This window comes from Stomoxys calcitrans, chromosome 2 (assembly GCF_963082655.1).
Source record: "Stomoxys calcitrans chromosome 2, idStoCalc2.1, whole genome shotgun sequence".
Classification (NCBI taxonomy): Eukaryota; Metazoa; Arthropoda; class Insecta; order Diptera; family Muscidae; genus Stomoxys; species Stomoxys calcitrans.
The window spans coordinates 230,120,446-230,140,182 of NC_081553.1; the positions used below are offsets into that span (position 1 = coordinate 230,120,446).

At 36.3% G+C, this 19,737-nt stretch overlaps 2 protein-coding genes across 1 annotated transcript in view; one reads left to right on the forward strand and one right to left on the reverse strand.

The window, feature by feature from the left end:
- The window catches only part of LOC106091280 (circadian clock-controlled protein daywake), a 758,551-nt gene that overhangs the window by 81,336 nt on the left and 657,478 nt on the right, over positions 1-19,737 (forward strand).
- The window catches only part of LOC106088701 (protein tipE), a 250,985-nt gene continuing 246,006 nt past the window's right edge, over positions 14,759-19,737 (reverse strand). Inside the window, exon 2 of the mRNA XM_059364141.1 lies at positions 14,759-15,102. Within this exon, the coding sequence (XP_059220124.1) occupies positions 15,033-15,102 (70 nt within the window). The 3' untranslated portion in view covers positions 14,759-15,032. The remainder of the gene's footprint in view (positions 15,103-19,737) is intronic.

A 19,737-nucleotide genomic window follows, 5' to 3' on the forward strand; every position in this document is an offset into this window, starting at 1 on the left:
ATCGGAAAATCGGTCTATATAGCAGCTATATCCAAATATGTTTCGATTTGGCTCGTTCAAAAACTTAACCAGCGTGCATAAAAAAAACGTATCTGTGCCAAATTTCAGCTTAATATCTCAATTTTTGAAGTCTGTAAAGTTATTACAACAGACGGACGGACAGACACACGGACATCGTTAAATCGTCTTAGAATTTTACGACGATCCGAAATATATATACCTTGTAGGGTCGGATTTTGATTTTTCGATGTGTTGCAAATGGAATGACTAAAGGAATATACCCCCTATCCTACGGTGGTGGGTATAAAAATCAAAGAAACTTTGCAACATGACTATGCCGAGTAATAAAAATCCTTGTTTCATAAGTGAATTAATGGGTCCACTAAAAAATGGCCTTAATTTTGAAGGACACACACTGGCGGATGTACTGAAGAAGTACAACAAGGCCGATATTATTGCCTGACAAGAAATTCGGTGCATTGGTAGAGGTGTCTCAACAACACGGAAAGGTCACTCATTATAAATTGTTGCCATGAAACGAGACATGAGTGGGCTGCTGAAACACCTTGTTTCCCGATTTAGTCTAGTGGATGAGAGGCTACCCACAATCCACATAATAGTCAAAATCTTCTACATCAGTTTCAACTTTGTCAAATGGTCGGTAAATATGTTCGATTTGGAGTGTTTTTTTGTGGTTGTGTTGGTTCTGAAAACAGATGCATGCTCTATTCTCAAAAACCTTTTATTTGAGTCAATAAATAAGTCCAGTTCGAGGGGTGTTTTGTAGTTGGGGTGGAACCGCAGATACTTGTATATCAATGCCATATTGCCGACCAGTTGACACCACAGGGAAGTCAGTGTGCACAACTGTGATGAAAATGGAGCCAAGATATGCCTGGAGTTTGCCAAGTTAATGCCACTTCGAAATATTACTTGGTATCCCTCATATTTTATGTCACCTTGTCAAATTTTATTAAAATCGAAAAGCAATTGTGCCCTCAAAAGTTTCAAGATATCAAATCATGAATTAATGTCTATAATCAAACCATTTTCCAGACATCAGCAAATATAAGAGTGTTCAAAGACAGGTTGAGGACAGTAGTGAGGTACTCAACTCCAGGTATATCCAGATTCTTCAGCTTCAGTGTAGAGATTCGGTCGGGGCCCAACACCTTGGATGATTTGGCGATACGGATGACATTCGTAGCTTCGCCCACGGTAAACTGTAATGGCTGTCCATTGGCTCAGAGACCACGGATACAGTGAATGGCTCTCTTCCTTGCCTTGTCACTCTCGGGATGTACAATAAATTGACAGTTGAACAAACTGACGCATTTCTTTGGATCAGTCACCGTTACTTCTCCAAAAGCGACTGAGGTCCTGTCATCCCCTTTGAGAGTGACTTAACAGTAGACCACAGCTTGCGAAAACCAGTACCTAAGTTACACTGCTGCAAGTGTTCCAGCGACAAATTCCGCTTATGTTCGTTGACGACCCAGTTTATTTGTCAGTTCACTGAAGCGGCGATTGGTGTACCCTTTGAAGCCAGCCCAATCGGCCTTCTTCTGATTGATGAACGTTCGGCACTCAGAGGTCATCCTAGTGGAGGCATCCCCATTCATCGTGCAAAATGTGGAGTCTTCAATCTGCTCTGCCAAAGCCATGGTAAATCTTACCCACTAACAAAGGGGGTTATATCTCGCATATCAATGATTGCTGTCCAGTTCAAGTTTAAAATCAATGCTAAGGTATTTTTTAAAGCATAAACCTCTGTTTAGAAAAACTATACATGCACAATACGTAACATATAATGTCAGGGGATTACCACCGTATTTTTGTCATGATTTAAATATCCGGGGTGAACAAAACGTAATTAATGACATTTATGAATAGGTTTTAATTAAACGATTTATTTTTATAACTCAGCAATTTTAAATCGGCGCTTGAAATTTTGCACACATACTTCTTATTGGTATAGGTCGTTTGGGATTGTAAATGGGCCAAATCGATTCATGTTTTGATAAAGCTGTCATACAAACCGATTTTGGGTCTTGACTTCTTGAGCTTCTAGAGGGCTCATTTCGTATCCGCTTTGGCTGAAAATTTGCATAAAGTGTCTTGGTATGACTTCCAATAACTGTTCCAAGTATAGTCTAAATCAGTCCATAACCTGATATAGCCGCCATATAAACGATATTCCGATACGGTCTAAATTAGTGTAAAACCTGATATAGCTGCCATATAAACCGATCTCCCGATTAGACTTCTTGAGCCTCCAGAGTGCGCAATTCTTATCCAATGTGGTTGAAATTTTGCATATGTCGTTTTGGTATGACTTCCAACAACTGTACGAGATACGGTCTAAATCGGTGTAAAACCTGATATAGCTCTCATATAAACCGATCTCTCTTTATTATTATTACTCGATTTGCCTGAAAATTTGGAGGTGGTTTTTCTCTTTTACTGGTATTTTTATATTTAAAAAGTCATTCAAAGAACTTGACAAATGAGATCTATGGTGGAGGGTATATAAGATTCAGCCCGGCCAGAGTTAGAACGCTTTTACTTGTTATACCCTCCACCATAGGATGGGGATGTACTAATTTCGTCATTCTGTTTGTAACACCTCGAAATATGCGCCTGAGATCTCATAGAGCACATATATGCTTGATCGTCATGACATTTTATGTCGATTTAGCCATGTCAGTCTGTCCGTCCGTCCATCCGTCTGTCCGTCCGTCCATCCATCTGTCTGTCCGTCAGTCTGTCCGTCCGTCCGTCTGTCCGTCTGTCCGTCTGTCCGTCCGTCTGTCCGTCCGTCCGTCCGTCTGTCCGTCCGTCTGTCCGTCCGTCTGTCCATACGTCCGTCTGTCCATACGTCCGTCTGTCCATACGTCCGTCTGTCCGTCCGTCCGTCTGTCCGTCCGTCCGTCTGTCCGTCTGTCTGTCGATAGCACGCTAACTTTCGAAGGAGTAAAGCTAGCCACTTGATATTTTGCACAAATACTTTTTATTCGTGTAGGTCTGTTGGGACTGTAAATGGGCCAAATCGGTCCATGTTTTGATATAGCTGCCATTTAAACCGATCTTGGGTCTTGACTTTTTGAGCTTCTGGAGGGCGCAATTCTCATCCGATTTGGCTGAAATTTTGCATGAGGTGTTTTGTTATGACTTTCAACAACTGTGTTAAGTATGATACAAATCTATTCATAATCTGGTATAGCTGCCATATAAACCGATCTTGGGTCTTAATTTCTTGAGCCTCTAGAGGGCGCAATTCTCATCCGATTTGACTGAAATTTTGCACGTGGTGTTTTGGTAACACTTCCAACAACTGGGCTAAGTATGATTCGAATCGGTTTATATTTTGATATAGCTACCATATAAACCGACCTTGGGTCTTGACTTCTTGAGCCTCTAGAGGGCGCAATTCTCATCCGATTGGGCTGAAATTTTACTTGAGGTGTTTTGTTATGACTTTAAATAACTGTGCTAAGTATGGTTTAAATCGGTTTATATTTTGATATAGCTGCCATATAAACCGATCTTGGGTCTTGAATTCTTGAGTCTCTATAGAGCGCAATTCTCCTCCGATTGGAATGAAATTTTGCTATGACTTCCAACAACTGTGCTAAGTATAATTCAAATCGGTACATAACCTGGTATAGCTGTCATATAAACCGATCTTGGATCTTGACTTTTTGAGCCCATAGAGGGCGCAATCCTCATCCGATTTGGCTGAAATTTTCCATGAGGTATTTTGTTATGACTTCGATTACTGTGCTAGGTATGATTCGAATCGGTTCATAATCTGGTATAGCTGTCATATAAAACGATCTTGGGTTCGGACTTCTGTAGCCTCTAGAGGACGCATTTCTCATCCGGTTGGGCTGAAATTTTGCATGAGGTGTTTTGTTATGACTTTCAATATAACCTGATATGTCTGCCATATAAACCGATTTGGGATATTGACTTCTTGAGCCTCTAGAGGGCGCAATTCTCATCCGATTGGGAAGAAATTTTGTACAGCAGCTTCTCTCATGACTCTCAACATAGGTGTTTCAGCATTCATTTATGGTCCGAATCGGTCTATAACTTGATATAACTCCAATAGCATAACAGTTCTTATTTAATGTTCTTTGTTTGCCTAAGAAGAGATACCGCGCATAGAACTCGACAAAGGCGAATCATAATGAAGGGTATACAATATTCGACCCCGCCGAACTTAACACGCTTTTACTTGTTTTTATGTTACTTTTTTTCCAGCCACAAATCCGTATTTGCTTAATCAAATGATTTGCTAACTCCAAGCAATTTGTAAAAAAAGTTTTAAGTTAAATAAAACTAATTAAACTGAAAACTAAAACATTTTAATCCACTTTTGCTTTATTCACCTAGTTAAATATATATATATGTAGTTTTTTTCCATTTTAAAAAATATACACATACTATGTATATAAATTCAACCAACTCTGCGCCAATTAATAACAAATAACAATTACAATTACATGCTCGCGCGACCAGCGATAAAACACATGCACACAAACCATGAGTCCCATGCATATATTGGTGTATACATTTAGGCGTATGTCTCTTCTGGGGCTATACATTTATTTATTTATTTTTGTTGGTTTGTTTGTTTGTGTGTCTGAGTGTGTGGGGGGGCCCATTTTTCATATTTCCATGTCTATAGTAAAAATTTTGTTTTTATTTTGCCAGGAGTTGGGTTTATCTCTCCTTGTCAGAGTTTAACAATTCATTTATTTTTATTTTCTTTTTAATTTATTACGCTTCAATGTTCATTTGCTTATTAAATAACAAATATATGGCATATAGAGTTTGTTTCCGTTTTATTTGTTTAGTGTTTTTTGTTTTTCAGTATAATTTCTGCAAAATCTGTTAACATTCAATTTTTTTGTAATTAGGTCTTGTTTGAATTTCCTTAAAACTGCTATAGACACATATTCATTTACCATCGCTGGCATTATACCAAATTTCCTTATACGTATAGTTAATTATTAGGGCTTTCGGTTTTGTTTTGCTTATTCAAGGTTTGCCAGATATTCAGATTTCCATTTCATCCTTACGCTCCTTCATTTCCGTTCGTTTCGTTCCCTTGATTACTTTTGATATACATTACATGCTTTTGTTCTTTTTTTAGGATTTTTGTTTATTGTGTTGCTTGTGTTGATTTTTCTTTTCTTTTTTGTTCTCATAAAAATAATTTAAATATAAATGTAATAATCATAATAACAACAGAAATTAAAAAAATTGCTTTTTGTTGCGTTTCTTTATGAAAAATGTTTTTTTTTTTTTGTTTCAGTTGTTCCTTTAGCCTCTATCAATTCAATGCCTTCTTGTGTTGAATGTTGTTGGTGTGTTTAGTGTGTGTGTGTGGGGGGGTTTTGTATTTAAATTAAATATTATTAACAATAATATATATGTTGTTCTTGTTGTATGTATGCGTTTTTGTTTTATATCGTAAAATGATCACAGTCAAAAAATGTTTGTTTATTATTTATAATTAATGTTGATTTTTGGGCGTTTTTTTTTTTTGTTTTTTTCATGTTTTAATGTTAAGGTAGTTTTTGTTCTACATTCATTTGTTTATTTGCTGACCAAGCTTAATGTTATTTTTTCAGCTTTTTGTAAAAAAATGATTTTTTTTCATTATTATTTATTGAAATTATTTGTTTTTTGTTATGAAAACCAAACATAATGAATGCCATTAAAATTAAATGTTTCTTCTTAAATTGTTAAATGTCAGGCTTGTTTAGTGTTTTTTTTTTTTTATTTTTCTGCTTTTTTTGTTTTTCTCTTGTTGTTGTTGTTGTTAATGCTGGTTTTAATTCATTTATTAGTATGTTTTTTATTAATTGTTCAATTACCTAGATTATGATAATAATGGCTATGCTCTCTCTGTTCGGCTTTTAATATTTTCATTATTATGACAATTATTGTTAATTTTTATTTTTATTTCCTTTGGTTTTTGGTTGTGTGCATCTGTTTGTTTGTTCATTTCTTATGGAGGGGGAGGGGGGTCAAAGGGGTATGTGTTTATTTCCTCAGTGTATAGCATTTTCATAGGATGGACATTTCATTTCAAATGTGGTGTTTGTTTTAATGGTTTTCGATGGTATTTTAAATGAATATTTAAAAAAAATCGTTAAAATTTTATTGTTATTAAAAACAGTTTGTTTGTGAAATGAATGACATACACTGGCCCCTTCATGGAGGTAGAGAGAATTATCAGGTGTTTAAAAGCAATGGTTAGATATCTCGCATATCAATTAATGCTGTTCAATTCAAGTTTTAAACTGCTTAATAAAGAACCTCCTTTTATAGGCGAGTCCGAACGTGTGCCGTTTGAGAACAGTCTTTTTAAAGAAGTTTCACATGACTGAATGTTTCACTAGCATTGGTTCAAAAATCGTCAAGATACCAACCCAGAGATTCAGCGTACCACTCCTTGGCCTAAAAAAAGGGTTGAATTTTTTGTTTTGATAATCTTCTAATATATAACAAGTTAAGGTGCGGTCTGAACTGAATGTTGAAGATCCTAGTAGAAGTTATTGTGTAAAATTTCAGCCAATTCGAGTAAGAGTTGTGCCCTTTAGGGTCTCAAGAAGTAATATAGAGAGATCGGTTTATATGGGAGCTATATCAGGCTATAGACCGATTCGGACCATATTTCACACGGATGTTGAAGGTCATGCGAGAAGCCGTTGTACTAAATTTCATCCAAATCGGATATAGAACGAAGTTCGTATCTGGTTGGCCACAGCACTTGCAAAATACACCCCAACCGGACTTATTTACGCACTACAATATAGGAGTCCAAAGAAAGGTATAATGTGGAAGAGCTAATATTTGCCCACGAAAAGGTCATTAAAGAACAGGAGCAAATTTCGTACATATCCATGAATGCTGTCCGGTTCAAGTTTTAGCTCAATGATAAAGGACATACTTTTTATAGTGTACATGGGGAGAAGTTTTTACATGACTTCTATGCATAGCATAGCACCTCAACATTGTCGCCAACATTAGGAGTGGATAACCAATGTTCTCGCCAGGATTTGAACCCACGCTTTTGGCATAATTGGCGGACTTGCTTACCTCTGCGCTTCAATGACACGAATTCGATATCCACATTCGGGGCGAAATGTTCCCATCTTAAAACTCTACCAAAACAGGTCTTATATATCGACCAGTGCAATATAGGGCTCAAATAAAAGGTATAGGAGCGTTAAAGAAGGCTCTGCGGAGTGCCTTGCATTTCGCAATTCATGCACAGGACCTTAGAACGCTGCATACCCTACAAACAGCATTGGTGTAGCCAACTCGACCGACTTAACAGTTTGAAGAAAACACGCTTTGTTCTGACAGTATCAACAGTCCCCATTAAGGAACACCAAGGACCACAAGTAGCACCGTTATGTAGTATGCAGTACATGGGTATCCTCTTTGGTCATACAGAAAAAAATAATAAAAATCGGTTTCAATCATGAAATTAATAAGTCCAATTCATTTTTTAATTGAAACTGCTTCAATCACCGTTTTTGAAAAAAATGCAATTAAAAAATTCCATATTCAATTAAATAAATGATTGACCTTTTTTGATATTTTCTTATTAACTTCTATTTAAGGTACCCAGAGATATACTCTGATTCTATCAGATTGTCATATATACCTGTGGGATGGAGGGACACGAAGGTCATTTTCATACCGAAAGCTGGAAAACCCTACCGCTCGAAAGCGAAAGATTTTCGTCCTTTTAGTCTGTCATACATTATGCTGAAGACTCTTGACAGGTTAATAGAAACATAGTTTAGGGCAAAGAGACCGCCTGTCGCGGCAGCAGCATGCCTATAGTAAAGGCAAATCCACTGAAGCAGCCCATCACGATCTAGTCGGCTACATAGAGGTTTCTATCGCTGTCAAGGAATATGCAATAGGAAAAAGTGGTCGCGTATGCTAATGAGGTGGCAATTGCGGTTAGGGGAAAGTTTTCCAGCACTCTAAGGGATATACTTCAGGAAGCTCTAGGTAGAAAAGTTGGTGGTTTAGACCGCTTGTCACGCATTGGGTATATACTGCAGATGTCAGATCTCAATGGACGAAAACGTTTAAGTGAGTCTGATGGCAGACTGCCACTTAAACCTAACCTAACCTAACCCTAGGTACACAGATGTTTACCTTCCGGTACATGAACATGGGTTACATTGTTTGAACAAAAGTCCGTGGGCACGCGTAATAAAAAAATTTCTCGCCCGCGGGGGTTCTGCATTGAGGCGGCAGCGCTTTGCCGGTGAAGGAAAACATTGAGTTAATCCGTCACGTAGAACAGGCTGCACCGGTATTGCTATGGGTTTGTCGAAATGTGGGACATATGGGGACGGAAATCTCCTTCCCAAAATGGATATACTTAAACCAACCAACCATACTTACTTATCAACCATATTTGATTTTTTTTAAATTCAATTAAAAGATGATTAAATCAATTAAATTTTTAACTGAAAATGGCAAAAATTTCAATCACAACAGTAATTGACAAAATATCATATTCAATTAAAAATTTTTTTAATTAAAAACCAATTTTATTTTCAATTAAATTTTTAACTGAAAAATGTTTATGCCCCATAGGATAGGGGGTATATTCATTTAGATTTTCCGTTTGTAACACATACAAATATCTATTTTCGACCCTACAAAGTATATAAATTTCGAATCGTTGAAAAATTCTAGGCCGATATAACGATGTCCGTGTGCCTGTTCGTCCGTCCGTCCGTATGGTCGTCAGTTGTAATCATGTTGCAGTCTTTAAAAATTGAGATATTGAGTTAAAATTTTGCACAGACTCGCATTTCTTCTATACGCAGATTCATTTCATAAATGGGTCACATAGGACTACATTTGAATATAGCTGTCATATAGACCGATCTGCCGATTTAGGGACTTAAGCCTAAAACAGGCGCATTTATTACACGATTTCGCTGAAATTTGGCATAGTGAGTTTTATTAGACCTGCCGATATCCAAAACAAAAATAGTCAAGATCGGAACATATTTGGATATAGATGCCATATAGACCGATCTCCCGATTTTGGGTCTTAGGCCTATAACAGATGCATTTATTACCCAACTTCGCTGAAATTTGGAACAGTGAGTTTTATTAAGACTCCCAACATCTGTCCCGAATATAGTCCAGATCGGGCTATATTCATATATAGCTGTCATAGAGGGCGATCTTCAAACCATTGCATAAAGTTATAAAACCCTGCACCAAAGTGGAGGTGTAGAGTACAATGAAGTGAGTGTAACCAGCTTCCACAAAATTTTGTTTTAAAATGTAAAATTGGTATTGCCAGTCTTTTCTGCCAATTAAGGCGAAGATTTGAATTAAATTGAGTTGATCTTTGGGTTTTTGTTTTTAAATTTTCTCACAATTTAATTCTGAATTACTCATCATTCAATCATAAACTCTTGTTTATCACTTACCTCCATAGGGCCACGTCATCTCTGTCATTCATAAATTTTTGAAAGTTTTTGTTTGTAGTTCCCTTGTTTTAAAATGCATTAACATGCATTGTATGTGTTTGTGAGTGACCATGAATGCGTGTGGGTGTGTGAACATGTATGGCATGTATGTATATTATTTGATGGTATAGCTACATATGTATAAATTACACTTACAATTCTTCACTTTTTTTATAATTAATTCATTGTTTACTAAATATTTATCTAAGGTTTCAGCAGTACAAAAATTATCATTCATTGCATTTAGTTTTCTTTTGTTTTGTTTTTTGTTTGTTTTCATTTATTTTTAATTTCTAGTTTTCTTAGATACTTGGTTGTTTGTTTTGTTTTTCATCTCATACAAATAGTACTAAACTAGTGTTTATTTTATTTTTTTTCGTTATTTATTTGGTATCATTTAGTCTAAGTTTATTTAGGTTTTCATTGTGTGTGTGTGTGTTTTTGGTTTTTGTTTTCACTATTCATTACTAATGACTGGTTTGTTTGTGTTGTTTGGTTTTCTTTTTTGTGAATTTTATCTTGTCTATGTGTTGGGGGGGGGGGGGGGGGGGGGGGGGGGGGGGGGAGAGGGTGAATTGTTGTTAATGGCATACAATACCCCTCATTGCATGATTTTGGTTTAAAGTCTGAGTTGGTGATTTGGTCTTAGACTGTTATGTGGGTTTATGGGTTTGTCTGTTTGATGTTTGGGTTTGTATTTGGGTTTCTGTGTCTGTAAATGAGGGATCTTTTTTAATTTGTTCTTGTTTTGTTTTTTATAACTTACAGACTAGACTTAATTAATTACACTCCTTATAACAACTACAGTGTCTTTGTTTCCGGGTTCTTGGTTTGTATTCTTTTATTTTATTTTCTTTTGTTTTCTTCGTTTGGGTTAACTAAATGTAATCAATCTTAGGAATTATTCAGTTTATTTTTTGGATCAATTGTTGTTGCAGTGTTCTTGTTGTTGTTATTGTATTATTTAATATACAAATGTTAATAGTCCTGTTTTGTTTATATTTTAAACTCGTTTGTCTAAATCAACGTTTTAATTCTGACCTACATTGAGAAGGAACAAGGAGTGCTACCTATGTTGTTGCGGTTTTTTTGTTTATTATGGTTATTTAAAACATTCAACAAAAACAAAACATTTTTTCTCGAGTGTTACATCTTTTCTAAATTTAATAACATTTTATTGAAGTGGGTTATTTCAGGTATGAACATTTAGGAATTGCTTTTTTTGGTGAAAAAAAAGATAATTTAATCAAGTAATTAGTTAATCAAATTCAAAACGGTTTGCTCCCTTTGTTCAATATGTCGGCAGGTTATCATAGGGGCCTTGTAAGGGCCTTCAATCAAGATATTTCTTGGTTTATGTCAATGATTGATTTGTGGATAAATTTTCTATTGAGTTGGCAATTCAGGGTTAGCTAAGTGAAATTTTAAGCTGATGTTGATACCATGGGTGGCAGTTAGTTTTGATTTCCAAGAATTAAATTAGCAAAATTTTTGAATAAATTTTATTTAAAACATTTTTTTCTCAAACTTTATTTTCACCATATAGACATGCGTTTTTATTTGAATTTTAAAAGTGATCATATTTCCATAGAATCTTCATATAATCATCAATGGAATTTGGAATTTAAGAAATTTACCATTTTTGTTTTTTTCTGTTTAACCATAGTCAATCGTTTACGATTTTTAAGCAGAAAGCATTAAAAATGTTTGTTATGAGTTCCATGGTGCGTATGACGAATATTTTGTGTGTTAAATATTTATTGATACTCATACGGCACCCACTACGTTTAGTAGTAGCTGCTATATATTCACAACAAGTATGGTCCATACATGACTATATTTAGATAAAGCCGCCATATTGACCGATCTGTCGATTTCGGGTTTTAAACCCATAAAAGGCGAATTTTTTTACTGATTTTGCCGAAACTTGGAATACTGATTTGTATTAGAACCCTTGCTATACATTCCAAATATGGCCTCGGTCGGAGTACATTTCGATATAGCTGTCGTATAGACCGATCATCTGCTATAGGATCTTTAAGCTTTAATAGGTGCATTTATTACTCATATTCGCTGAAATTTGAAACAGTGAGTGACACTACCGATATCTAAGCCGAATATGGTCCACAAACGACCGATGTGGCTGAAACTTTACACGGTGTGTCTTGTTTTGACTTCTAATAGTCGCGGCTTACAGGCACCGGCACTTAGGTGGGGACACAATACCATACATAAACCAATTAAGAGGCGTGGTGTGGAAAACCATTAGGGATTTTGTAAGCAGCACGGAATTCCTGACTTAAATTTTCTTTTTCGAGGTTACTTTTTTAGTATTTAAAGCGCACAACAAGCCGTTTACTGGCTTAGGTGTATGTCCATAGTGGCATGGGGCGGATTAATATCCGCACCCTCTTTTTAACATAACTTAACCTAATAGTTGTGTCAAGTAGGGTATGAATTGGTTTAAAACTTGGTATAGCTGCCATATAAATTTTGTTCAATGATTTCTCCTTTGATCTTCAACCTACGTGCCAAGTAAGGCCTGCAATTCTTTAGCCCCTAGAGGGCGCAGTTCTTGTCTGATTTGGTAGAAATTTTACCCAACGACTTTTCCTATTACCTTAAATACAAGTGCCGAATATGGTCTAAATCGTTCCATAACAACAAACAAACAACCAATTTGCCCATGAACATTCCATTAAGGAACAGGGTCAAACTTCTCACATATCACTAAGTGCTGTCCGATTCCAGTTTTAAGCTCAATAATAAGGGGCCTCCTTTTTATAGCCATGCCGCAGGGTGACACCTCTTTTGGTAGAAGCTTAATATGGCAAAGTATCTCACTACAGTCGTCAGCATTAGGAGGGGATAACCACCGCTGAAAATTTTGTTGGTGTTTTGGCCAAGATTCGTACCCAGGCTTTCAGCGTCATAGACGGACATGCTAACCTCTACGCTATGGTGGCCATAACCTTAAAAAAAATCCCATAAAAAACGATCTTCCGATTTCAGTTTTTAAGGCCCCATAGGGCGCCATTCTTATCCGATTTGGTTTACAATTTGCTCAATGACTTCTACTATGGCATCCAATATCCAAACCAAGTATAACTCGAATCGTTTCATAACCTGAGGTTGATCCAATAGTATGGCAATTTTTATCCATTTTCCTTTGTTTGCTTAAAAAAAGAGATACCGGGCAAAGAACTTGAGAACTGCAACCAATGAGTTCGAACTTGGCACGCTTTAACATTTTTTTTTGTTTTTTATACCCTCCACCATAGGATGGGGGTATACTAATTTCGTCATTCTGTTTGTAACACCTTGAAATATGCGTCTGAGACCCCATAAAATATATATATTCTTGATCGTCGTGACATTTTATGTTGATATAGCCATGTCCGTCTGTCCGTCCATCCGTTCGTCTGTCTGTCGAAGGAGTAAAGCCAACTGCTTGAAATTTTGCACAAATACTTCTTATTAGCGTAGGTCGGTTGGGATTGTAAACGGGCCATATCAGTCCATGTTTTGATAAAGCTGCCATATAAACCGATCTTGGGTCTTGACTTCTTGAGTCTCTACAGGGCGCGATTCTGGTTCGATTTGACTGAAATTTTGCACGTGGTGTGGTGGTGGGAATATATCTTGATATCGCTTTAACAGCGGAGCAAATCTTTTCTTATATCCTATTTTGCCTTAGAATAGATGCTGGGAAAAGAACTCGACAAACGCGATCCATGGTGGAGGGTATATAAGATTCGGCCCGCCCGATTTTACTTGTTTAAGTTCACTTTTATCTGAAAATTTCAAATATGCTTTAAAGATATCTTCATTTGGTTTTTATACCCACCACCTTAGGATGGGTGTATACTAACCTAGTCATTCAGTTTGTAACATCTCGAAATTTTGATCTTCACAAAGTTGTCTATAGCCTTTCCCAAACGACAGATTGATCCATAGTCTCTTTTCGATCTCATTCTACTGTGTGAATTTGGTGGAAGAAAGTTTCTTCAGAAATGTTATACATTTAAATTTTACGCTCATCATCTTCGAATTCAAGGCTTTGAGCGCTGCTATATTGTCCCATAACTTCTGAGTTTTGAGTGGGAAAGATTTCGATTGCTAGTAAATTGAACATTTGTAGGCAAGAGGAGTACATTTGTGGCTATTTTCATGATCGTATACCAGTTGAATTTTCATTCGAAGAGATTTAACATTTGCAAACTCTTGTCATGAAATCTTGAAATCATAAGAAGAATACCAAAACTTATAAAATAAAAAAATGTTTTTTGTAAAGTGCTTGTATGACATTCTTAAAAAATTCTTTTATTTTCATTGTTTAGTGTCATAATTTTATAGAATTATATCTTCTCCCTTAATGGCCTAGAATACCAACTTTGTTAAATGTCTTATTGGGATTCTTTTCTTCTTATCTCATACGCTTTCTCTTGGTAATTGATAGAATATATCACTTTTAAAACTCAACATATTTGGACATTTATGGTTTCATATAACACAAAAAAATTGATAAATGGAAATTGTCTTGGTTCTCAAGGAAATCTGCGGCCAGGCAGGAAACATGTACTATGGCATATTCAGTTAGTTTTCCCTTTGTGGTTGAATAAATGTGAGTATCTTATGAACGTACGTGTGTATCTGTCCCAAATAGTTTACAATGAATTATTTTCATTTACCATAAATTTCCATATGAGCAAAGTATGGTCTGTCGTTCGGTTGGTCTACACAGCTGTCTACAAGGATACTCATGGGGCTTCATAGGTTTTAGGGTGAGAGTATGGTATGCGTATGATTAGTTGCTATCTTTTAGATGGCTTGTGGTTGTGGTCTCATCGTTTTCATGGTACTTGTAAATGATGTTTTTGTTGATACTGCTACTGTTGTTGTTGTTGTTGATGTTTTGTTGTGTATTTGTATGCCATGACTTTTGTGGTTTTACTTTTCACTTTTAATTTGTTTTGCTTTCGTGTTGTTGTTTTGTATTTTTAGGTTTATTTGTTATTGGTCACAATGTTGTAGATGCTGTTACTACAGTTGCTGCTGCTGTTGTTGTTGTTGTTGGGTTATCTTTATCGCTTTTGATTGACACTATGATGGAAGAACAAAGAGATTATCCATATTAGAACTAGTTGTAGTTGTTACTGTTGTCGCTGCTACTGATATCACCGGTGTCGCCGTTGTTGTCATCGGCTTTATCGTTGTTGTTGTTGTTTTTGTGTTTATTTTTGTTACTGGTTGTGATATTTGTTGTGCAGTCGCTGCTGATGCTGCTGCTGCTGCTGCAGTTGTTGTAGGTATTAATGTGGTTGTGAGAGTCGGTGTTACTGGATTTGATGTCCTAGTTGTTGTATTCGTAGGTGATGTTGATGAATGCATATAGGCTGCATTATTAAGCTCGACACGGGTCGTTATTAGCTTTTGCTAAAAATCACTACTCGTCGATGGATTGCCTAAATTGCTCTCCACCGTGTCATCCTTATGTCAGAGCGGTGGTTTATACACTTCAATGGCCGGCGTCAGCATATCCACTCTCGTTGATATTGATGTATCACTGCCAAAAGAAAATACAAAATGTTGTTATTTGGAATTGGTAAATAATATTTTTTTATATGCAAGAGTGATAAAGTTGTAATAAAATTTAATATAATGTGTTGGCAGAATGTTTTCCTATGCCATTTTCCTTCTTAATTGGAAATTTTGAAGGCAATTTGCACTGGAATAGAAAAATATAAGTAATTAATTCAAATTAAAATTTTTTTAAACACATATTATGCAAAGAGATTTAAAATTTTGGGTGACTCATAGCGAAATTCGATGTAGAATATTTTCTCCTTTGACACTATGCTCCTCAATTGGAATATCGTGGGAGAATATTAACACTTAAGGATGGTACCAATAATTGGGTTGCCCAAAAAGTAATTGCGGATTTTTTAAAAGGAAGTAAATGCATTTTTTATAAAGCTTAGAATGAACTTTAATCAAATATACTTTTTTTTACACTTTTTTCTAAAGCAAGCTAAAATTAACAGCTGATAACTGACAGAAGAAAGAATGCAATTACAGAGTCACAAGCTGTGAAAAAATTTGTCAACGCCGACTATATGAAAAATCCGCAATTTCTTTTTGGGCAACCCAATAGTTTCTATATGGAATGGGTATAAAGTACAAAAATTAAAACTTAATTTTCTTAAAATTAAATGTAAATAAAAAAACAGTTTTTTTTTTGAGATTGTAGTGAAATTTGATGTAAAATTTTCGTTTTTTTACATCATTCACATAAAATGAAGTATCATGTGACTATTTACAATGCACATAGACATTTTATTAAGTAATAGGGGATACTCCTCTCATAACAGCAAACGAGTCCGAAAGGCATGCCGCTCAGCGACACCACTTGGTAGAGAAGTTCTAACATGACAGGATACCCCAGTGCCTTAGTGGAATGTTCATGGGCAAATTTGCATTTGGACACCTCACAAATGTAGGCGTTATGTTCACGCCCGGGTTTGAACCAGGGCTGCGGTTTCGGAGTAGGAGTCTTGGAGTCCGAGTCGAGAATTTTTTTCCCGAGATAAATTTTTCGACTCCGACTCCGGACAAAGTAATAAAAAGTTTAACCAAAAAATAAATTAAAAAGAAGTAAGAGCGTGCCTTTACCATGGATCGCATTTGTCGAGCTTTTTTGCACGATGTCTCTTTTTAGGCAAAAAAAGAATAATGGATAAGAATTGTTATGGTATTGAAGATATATCAAATAACAGTCCGATTCGTACCATAAGTGAATTGAATGTTGAAGACCATAGTAGAAGTCATTGGGTTATACCTTAGTCCATTCGGTTAAGAATTGCGCCTTGTTGGGGCTCAAGAAATATAATCGGGAGATCGGATAAATTGGATAAGAATTGCGCACTCTAGAAGCTTGAGAAGTCAAGATTCTAGATCGGTTTATATGACAGTTACATCAGGTTATGGACCGATTTGATCCTTATTTATCGATTTGATCCATATTATTAGAAGTCATAACAAACCACTTCATGCAAAATTTCAGCCAAATCGGATAAAAATTGCACCCTCTAGCGGCTCAAGAAGTCAAGACCCAAGATCGGTTAATAAGGCAGCTATATCAGGTTATGAACCGATTTAAACCATAATAAGCACAGTTATTGACAGTCATAACGAAACACGTCACGCAAAATTTCAGCTAAATCGGATGAGAATTGCGCCCTCTAGTGGCTCAAGAAATCATGACCCAAGATCGGTTTATAAGGCAGCTATATCAGGTTAAGAACCGATTTGAACCATAATTAACACAGTTATTGAAAGTCATCACAAAACACTTCATGCAAAATTTCAGCTAAATCGGATGAGAATTGCGCCCTCTAGTGGCTCAAGAAATCAAGACCCAAGATCGGTTTATATGGCAGCTATATCAGGTTATGAACCGATTTGAACCATACTTAGCACATTTATTGAAAGTCATCACAAAACACTTCATGCAAAATTTCAGCCACATCGGATAAGAATTGCGCCCTCTAGAGGCTTTAGAAGTCAAAATCCCAGATCGGTGTATATGCCAGCTACATTAGGTTATGTAGCAATTTGATCCATATTTATCGCAGTGTTATGAACCGCAGGTTATGAACCGTTTTCCTCCATACTGAGCACAGTTGTTGAAAGTCATAACGAAACACGTCATGCAAAATTTCTGCCAAATCGGATAAGAATTGCGCCCCTAGGTGCTCAAGAAGTCAAGACCCAAGAGCGGTTTTTATGGCAGCTATATCAAAACATGGACCGATTTGGCTCATTTACAATCCCAACCGACCTACACTCATAAGATATCGAGTGCCTAATTTTACTCCTATAAAAGTTTGCGTGATTTCGACAGACGGTCAGACAGACGGACGGACATGGTTAGATCGACGTAAGATGTCATGGCGATCAGTTATGGGGTCTAAGACGCATATTTCGAGGTGTTACAAATGGAATGACGAAATTAGTATACCCCCCATCTTATGGTAGAGGGTATAAATAAACATGTAAAAGCGTGCTAAGTTCGGCCGGACCGAATCTGGGGAACCCACAACCATGGAATCTGCTAAAATATGGGAGCTATATCGGGTTATAGACCGATTTGGACTGTACCTGGCATAGTTTTTGGATACCATAACTGAAGACTATGTGCAAAATTTCAGCCAAATCGGAAGAAAATTGAGGCTTCCATGGGCTCAAAAAGTCGAATCGTGAGATCGGTTTATATGGGAGCTAATTCAGGTTATAAACCAAGTTAGACCGTACTTGGCACAGTTGCTGAAAGTCAGAACTGAACACTATGTGCAAAATTTCAGCCAAATCGGATGAAAATTGAGGCTTCTAGGGGCTCTAGAAGTCAAACCGGGAGATCGGTTTATGTGGGAGCTATATTAGGTTATAGATCGATGTAGACCGTACTTGGCACAGTTGTTGGAAGTCATTATAGAACACTATGTGCAAAATTTAAACTAAATCGGACGAAAATTGAGGCTTCCAGGGGCATAAGAAGTCAAATCGGGTGATCGGTTTATATGGGAGCCATATCAGGTTATAGATTGATTTAGACCGTAATTGACCGAGTTGTCGGAAGTCCTTACAGAACACTATGTGCACAATTTCAGCCAAATCAGAAGAAAATTAAGGCTTCCATGGGCTCAAAAAGTCAAATCGGGAGATCAGTTTATATGGGAGCTGTATTCAAATCTGAACGGATATGGACCATTTGCAATCCACAGCGACCTACATCAATATTAAGTATCTGTGCGAAATTTCAAGCGGCTAGCCTTACCCGTTCGACCGCTATCGTGATTTCGGCAGACGGAATTGGCTAGATCGACTCAGAATGTCGAGACGATCAAGAATATATATACTTTATGGGGGTTTAGATCAATATTTCGAGGTTTTACATATCGAATTACTTGATAAGTATACCCCCATCCTATGATGGTGGGTACAAGAATGTACTAAACTTGGCTGGGTCGAATGTGGAGTACACACTGCCATGGATTATGTAAAAATAATTTACATATCTGAACTAAGCACAACAAGCCGGTCACTGGCTTAGATGTATGTCTATTGTGTCATGTGAGGAATTAATATCCGCATCCTATTTTAGATCTTACCTGACCTTACTTAACTAATTTCTGAACTTATTTGAAGAACTCGAAGTCCTAATGTTGGCGACATTTGTGAGGTACTATGCCATGTAAAATTTCTCTTCAAAAAGGTGTCGCACTGCATCACGCCGTTCGGACTATAAACAGGAGGCCCCTTAACATAGAGCTTTAACTTAAATCGGACTGCACTCATTGATATGTGAGAAGTTTGCCCCTGTTCCTTGGTGGAATGAACATGGACAACATTTGCAATTTTCATTTGCTATATCATCTTATGGACTTATCTAAACGGGATTTCGTATAGTTATTGAATCGCACAGTGGGAGAAAATGGCAAAAACTAGTAAAAATTTGCCGTGTGAGAACGGGTAGAGATATCTCTTTGAAATTTGGAATAGTTACAAGTGATTTTTGACAAAATTTACAACAACATTGCCGCAAAAAGCGTCCACAGTTAAAAATTATTCAGTCTGGAACTCAAAAATGTGAAAGTGTATTTTTATTGCATTTTTTGCTCATTTAAAGTATTTTCATTGATTAGACGTTACTAAAAAAACTTGCGACAAATTTTATCAAAAAATTAAAAAGCAAAAAAATCTCCTCATAAAATGTTTTCAGTTGGGTAAATTTTTTTGAGTATCCATATCGATAGGTTCCCAAGATTTGACCTGGCTGAACTTAGCGTGTGTCCACTTGTTATATATAACTCTGCTGTTATACCTTATTAAATTAATTTTTTTTTGTTGCCACTTATCTTTATTATTGAATTTTGTTTCAGTGTTATTAGCAGAACAGAAAAAACTTAAAAAAAAAATTAAATTTGAGTTTAATTGGTTTATTGCTTATCGCAAAATGTACGATTTCAAATTAAAGTTTTAAATTTAAAGCATTACAAGTGCCTTTAAATTGTTATTTACAATACAATAGTTGGTTGGCTTGAACAAATTTCCACCATGACTTCTTAACCCCCATGATGGTCTTGATAATATAATCCGGCCGATTATCATTTGAAATAAACACTTTGCATTTGTTATACAA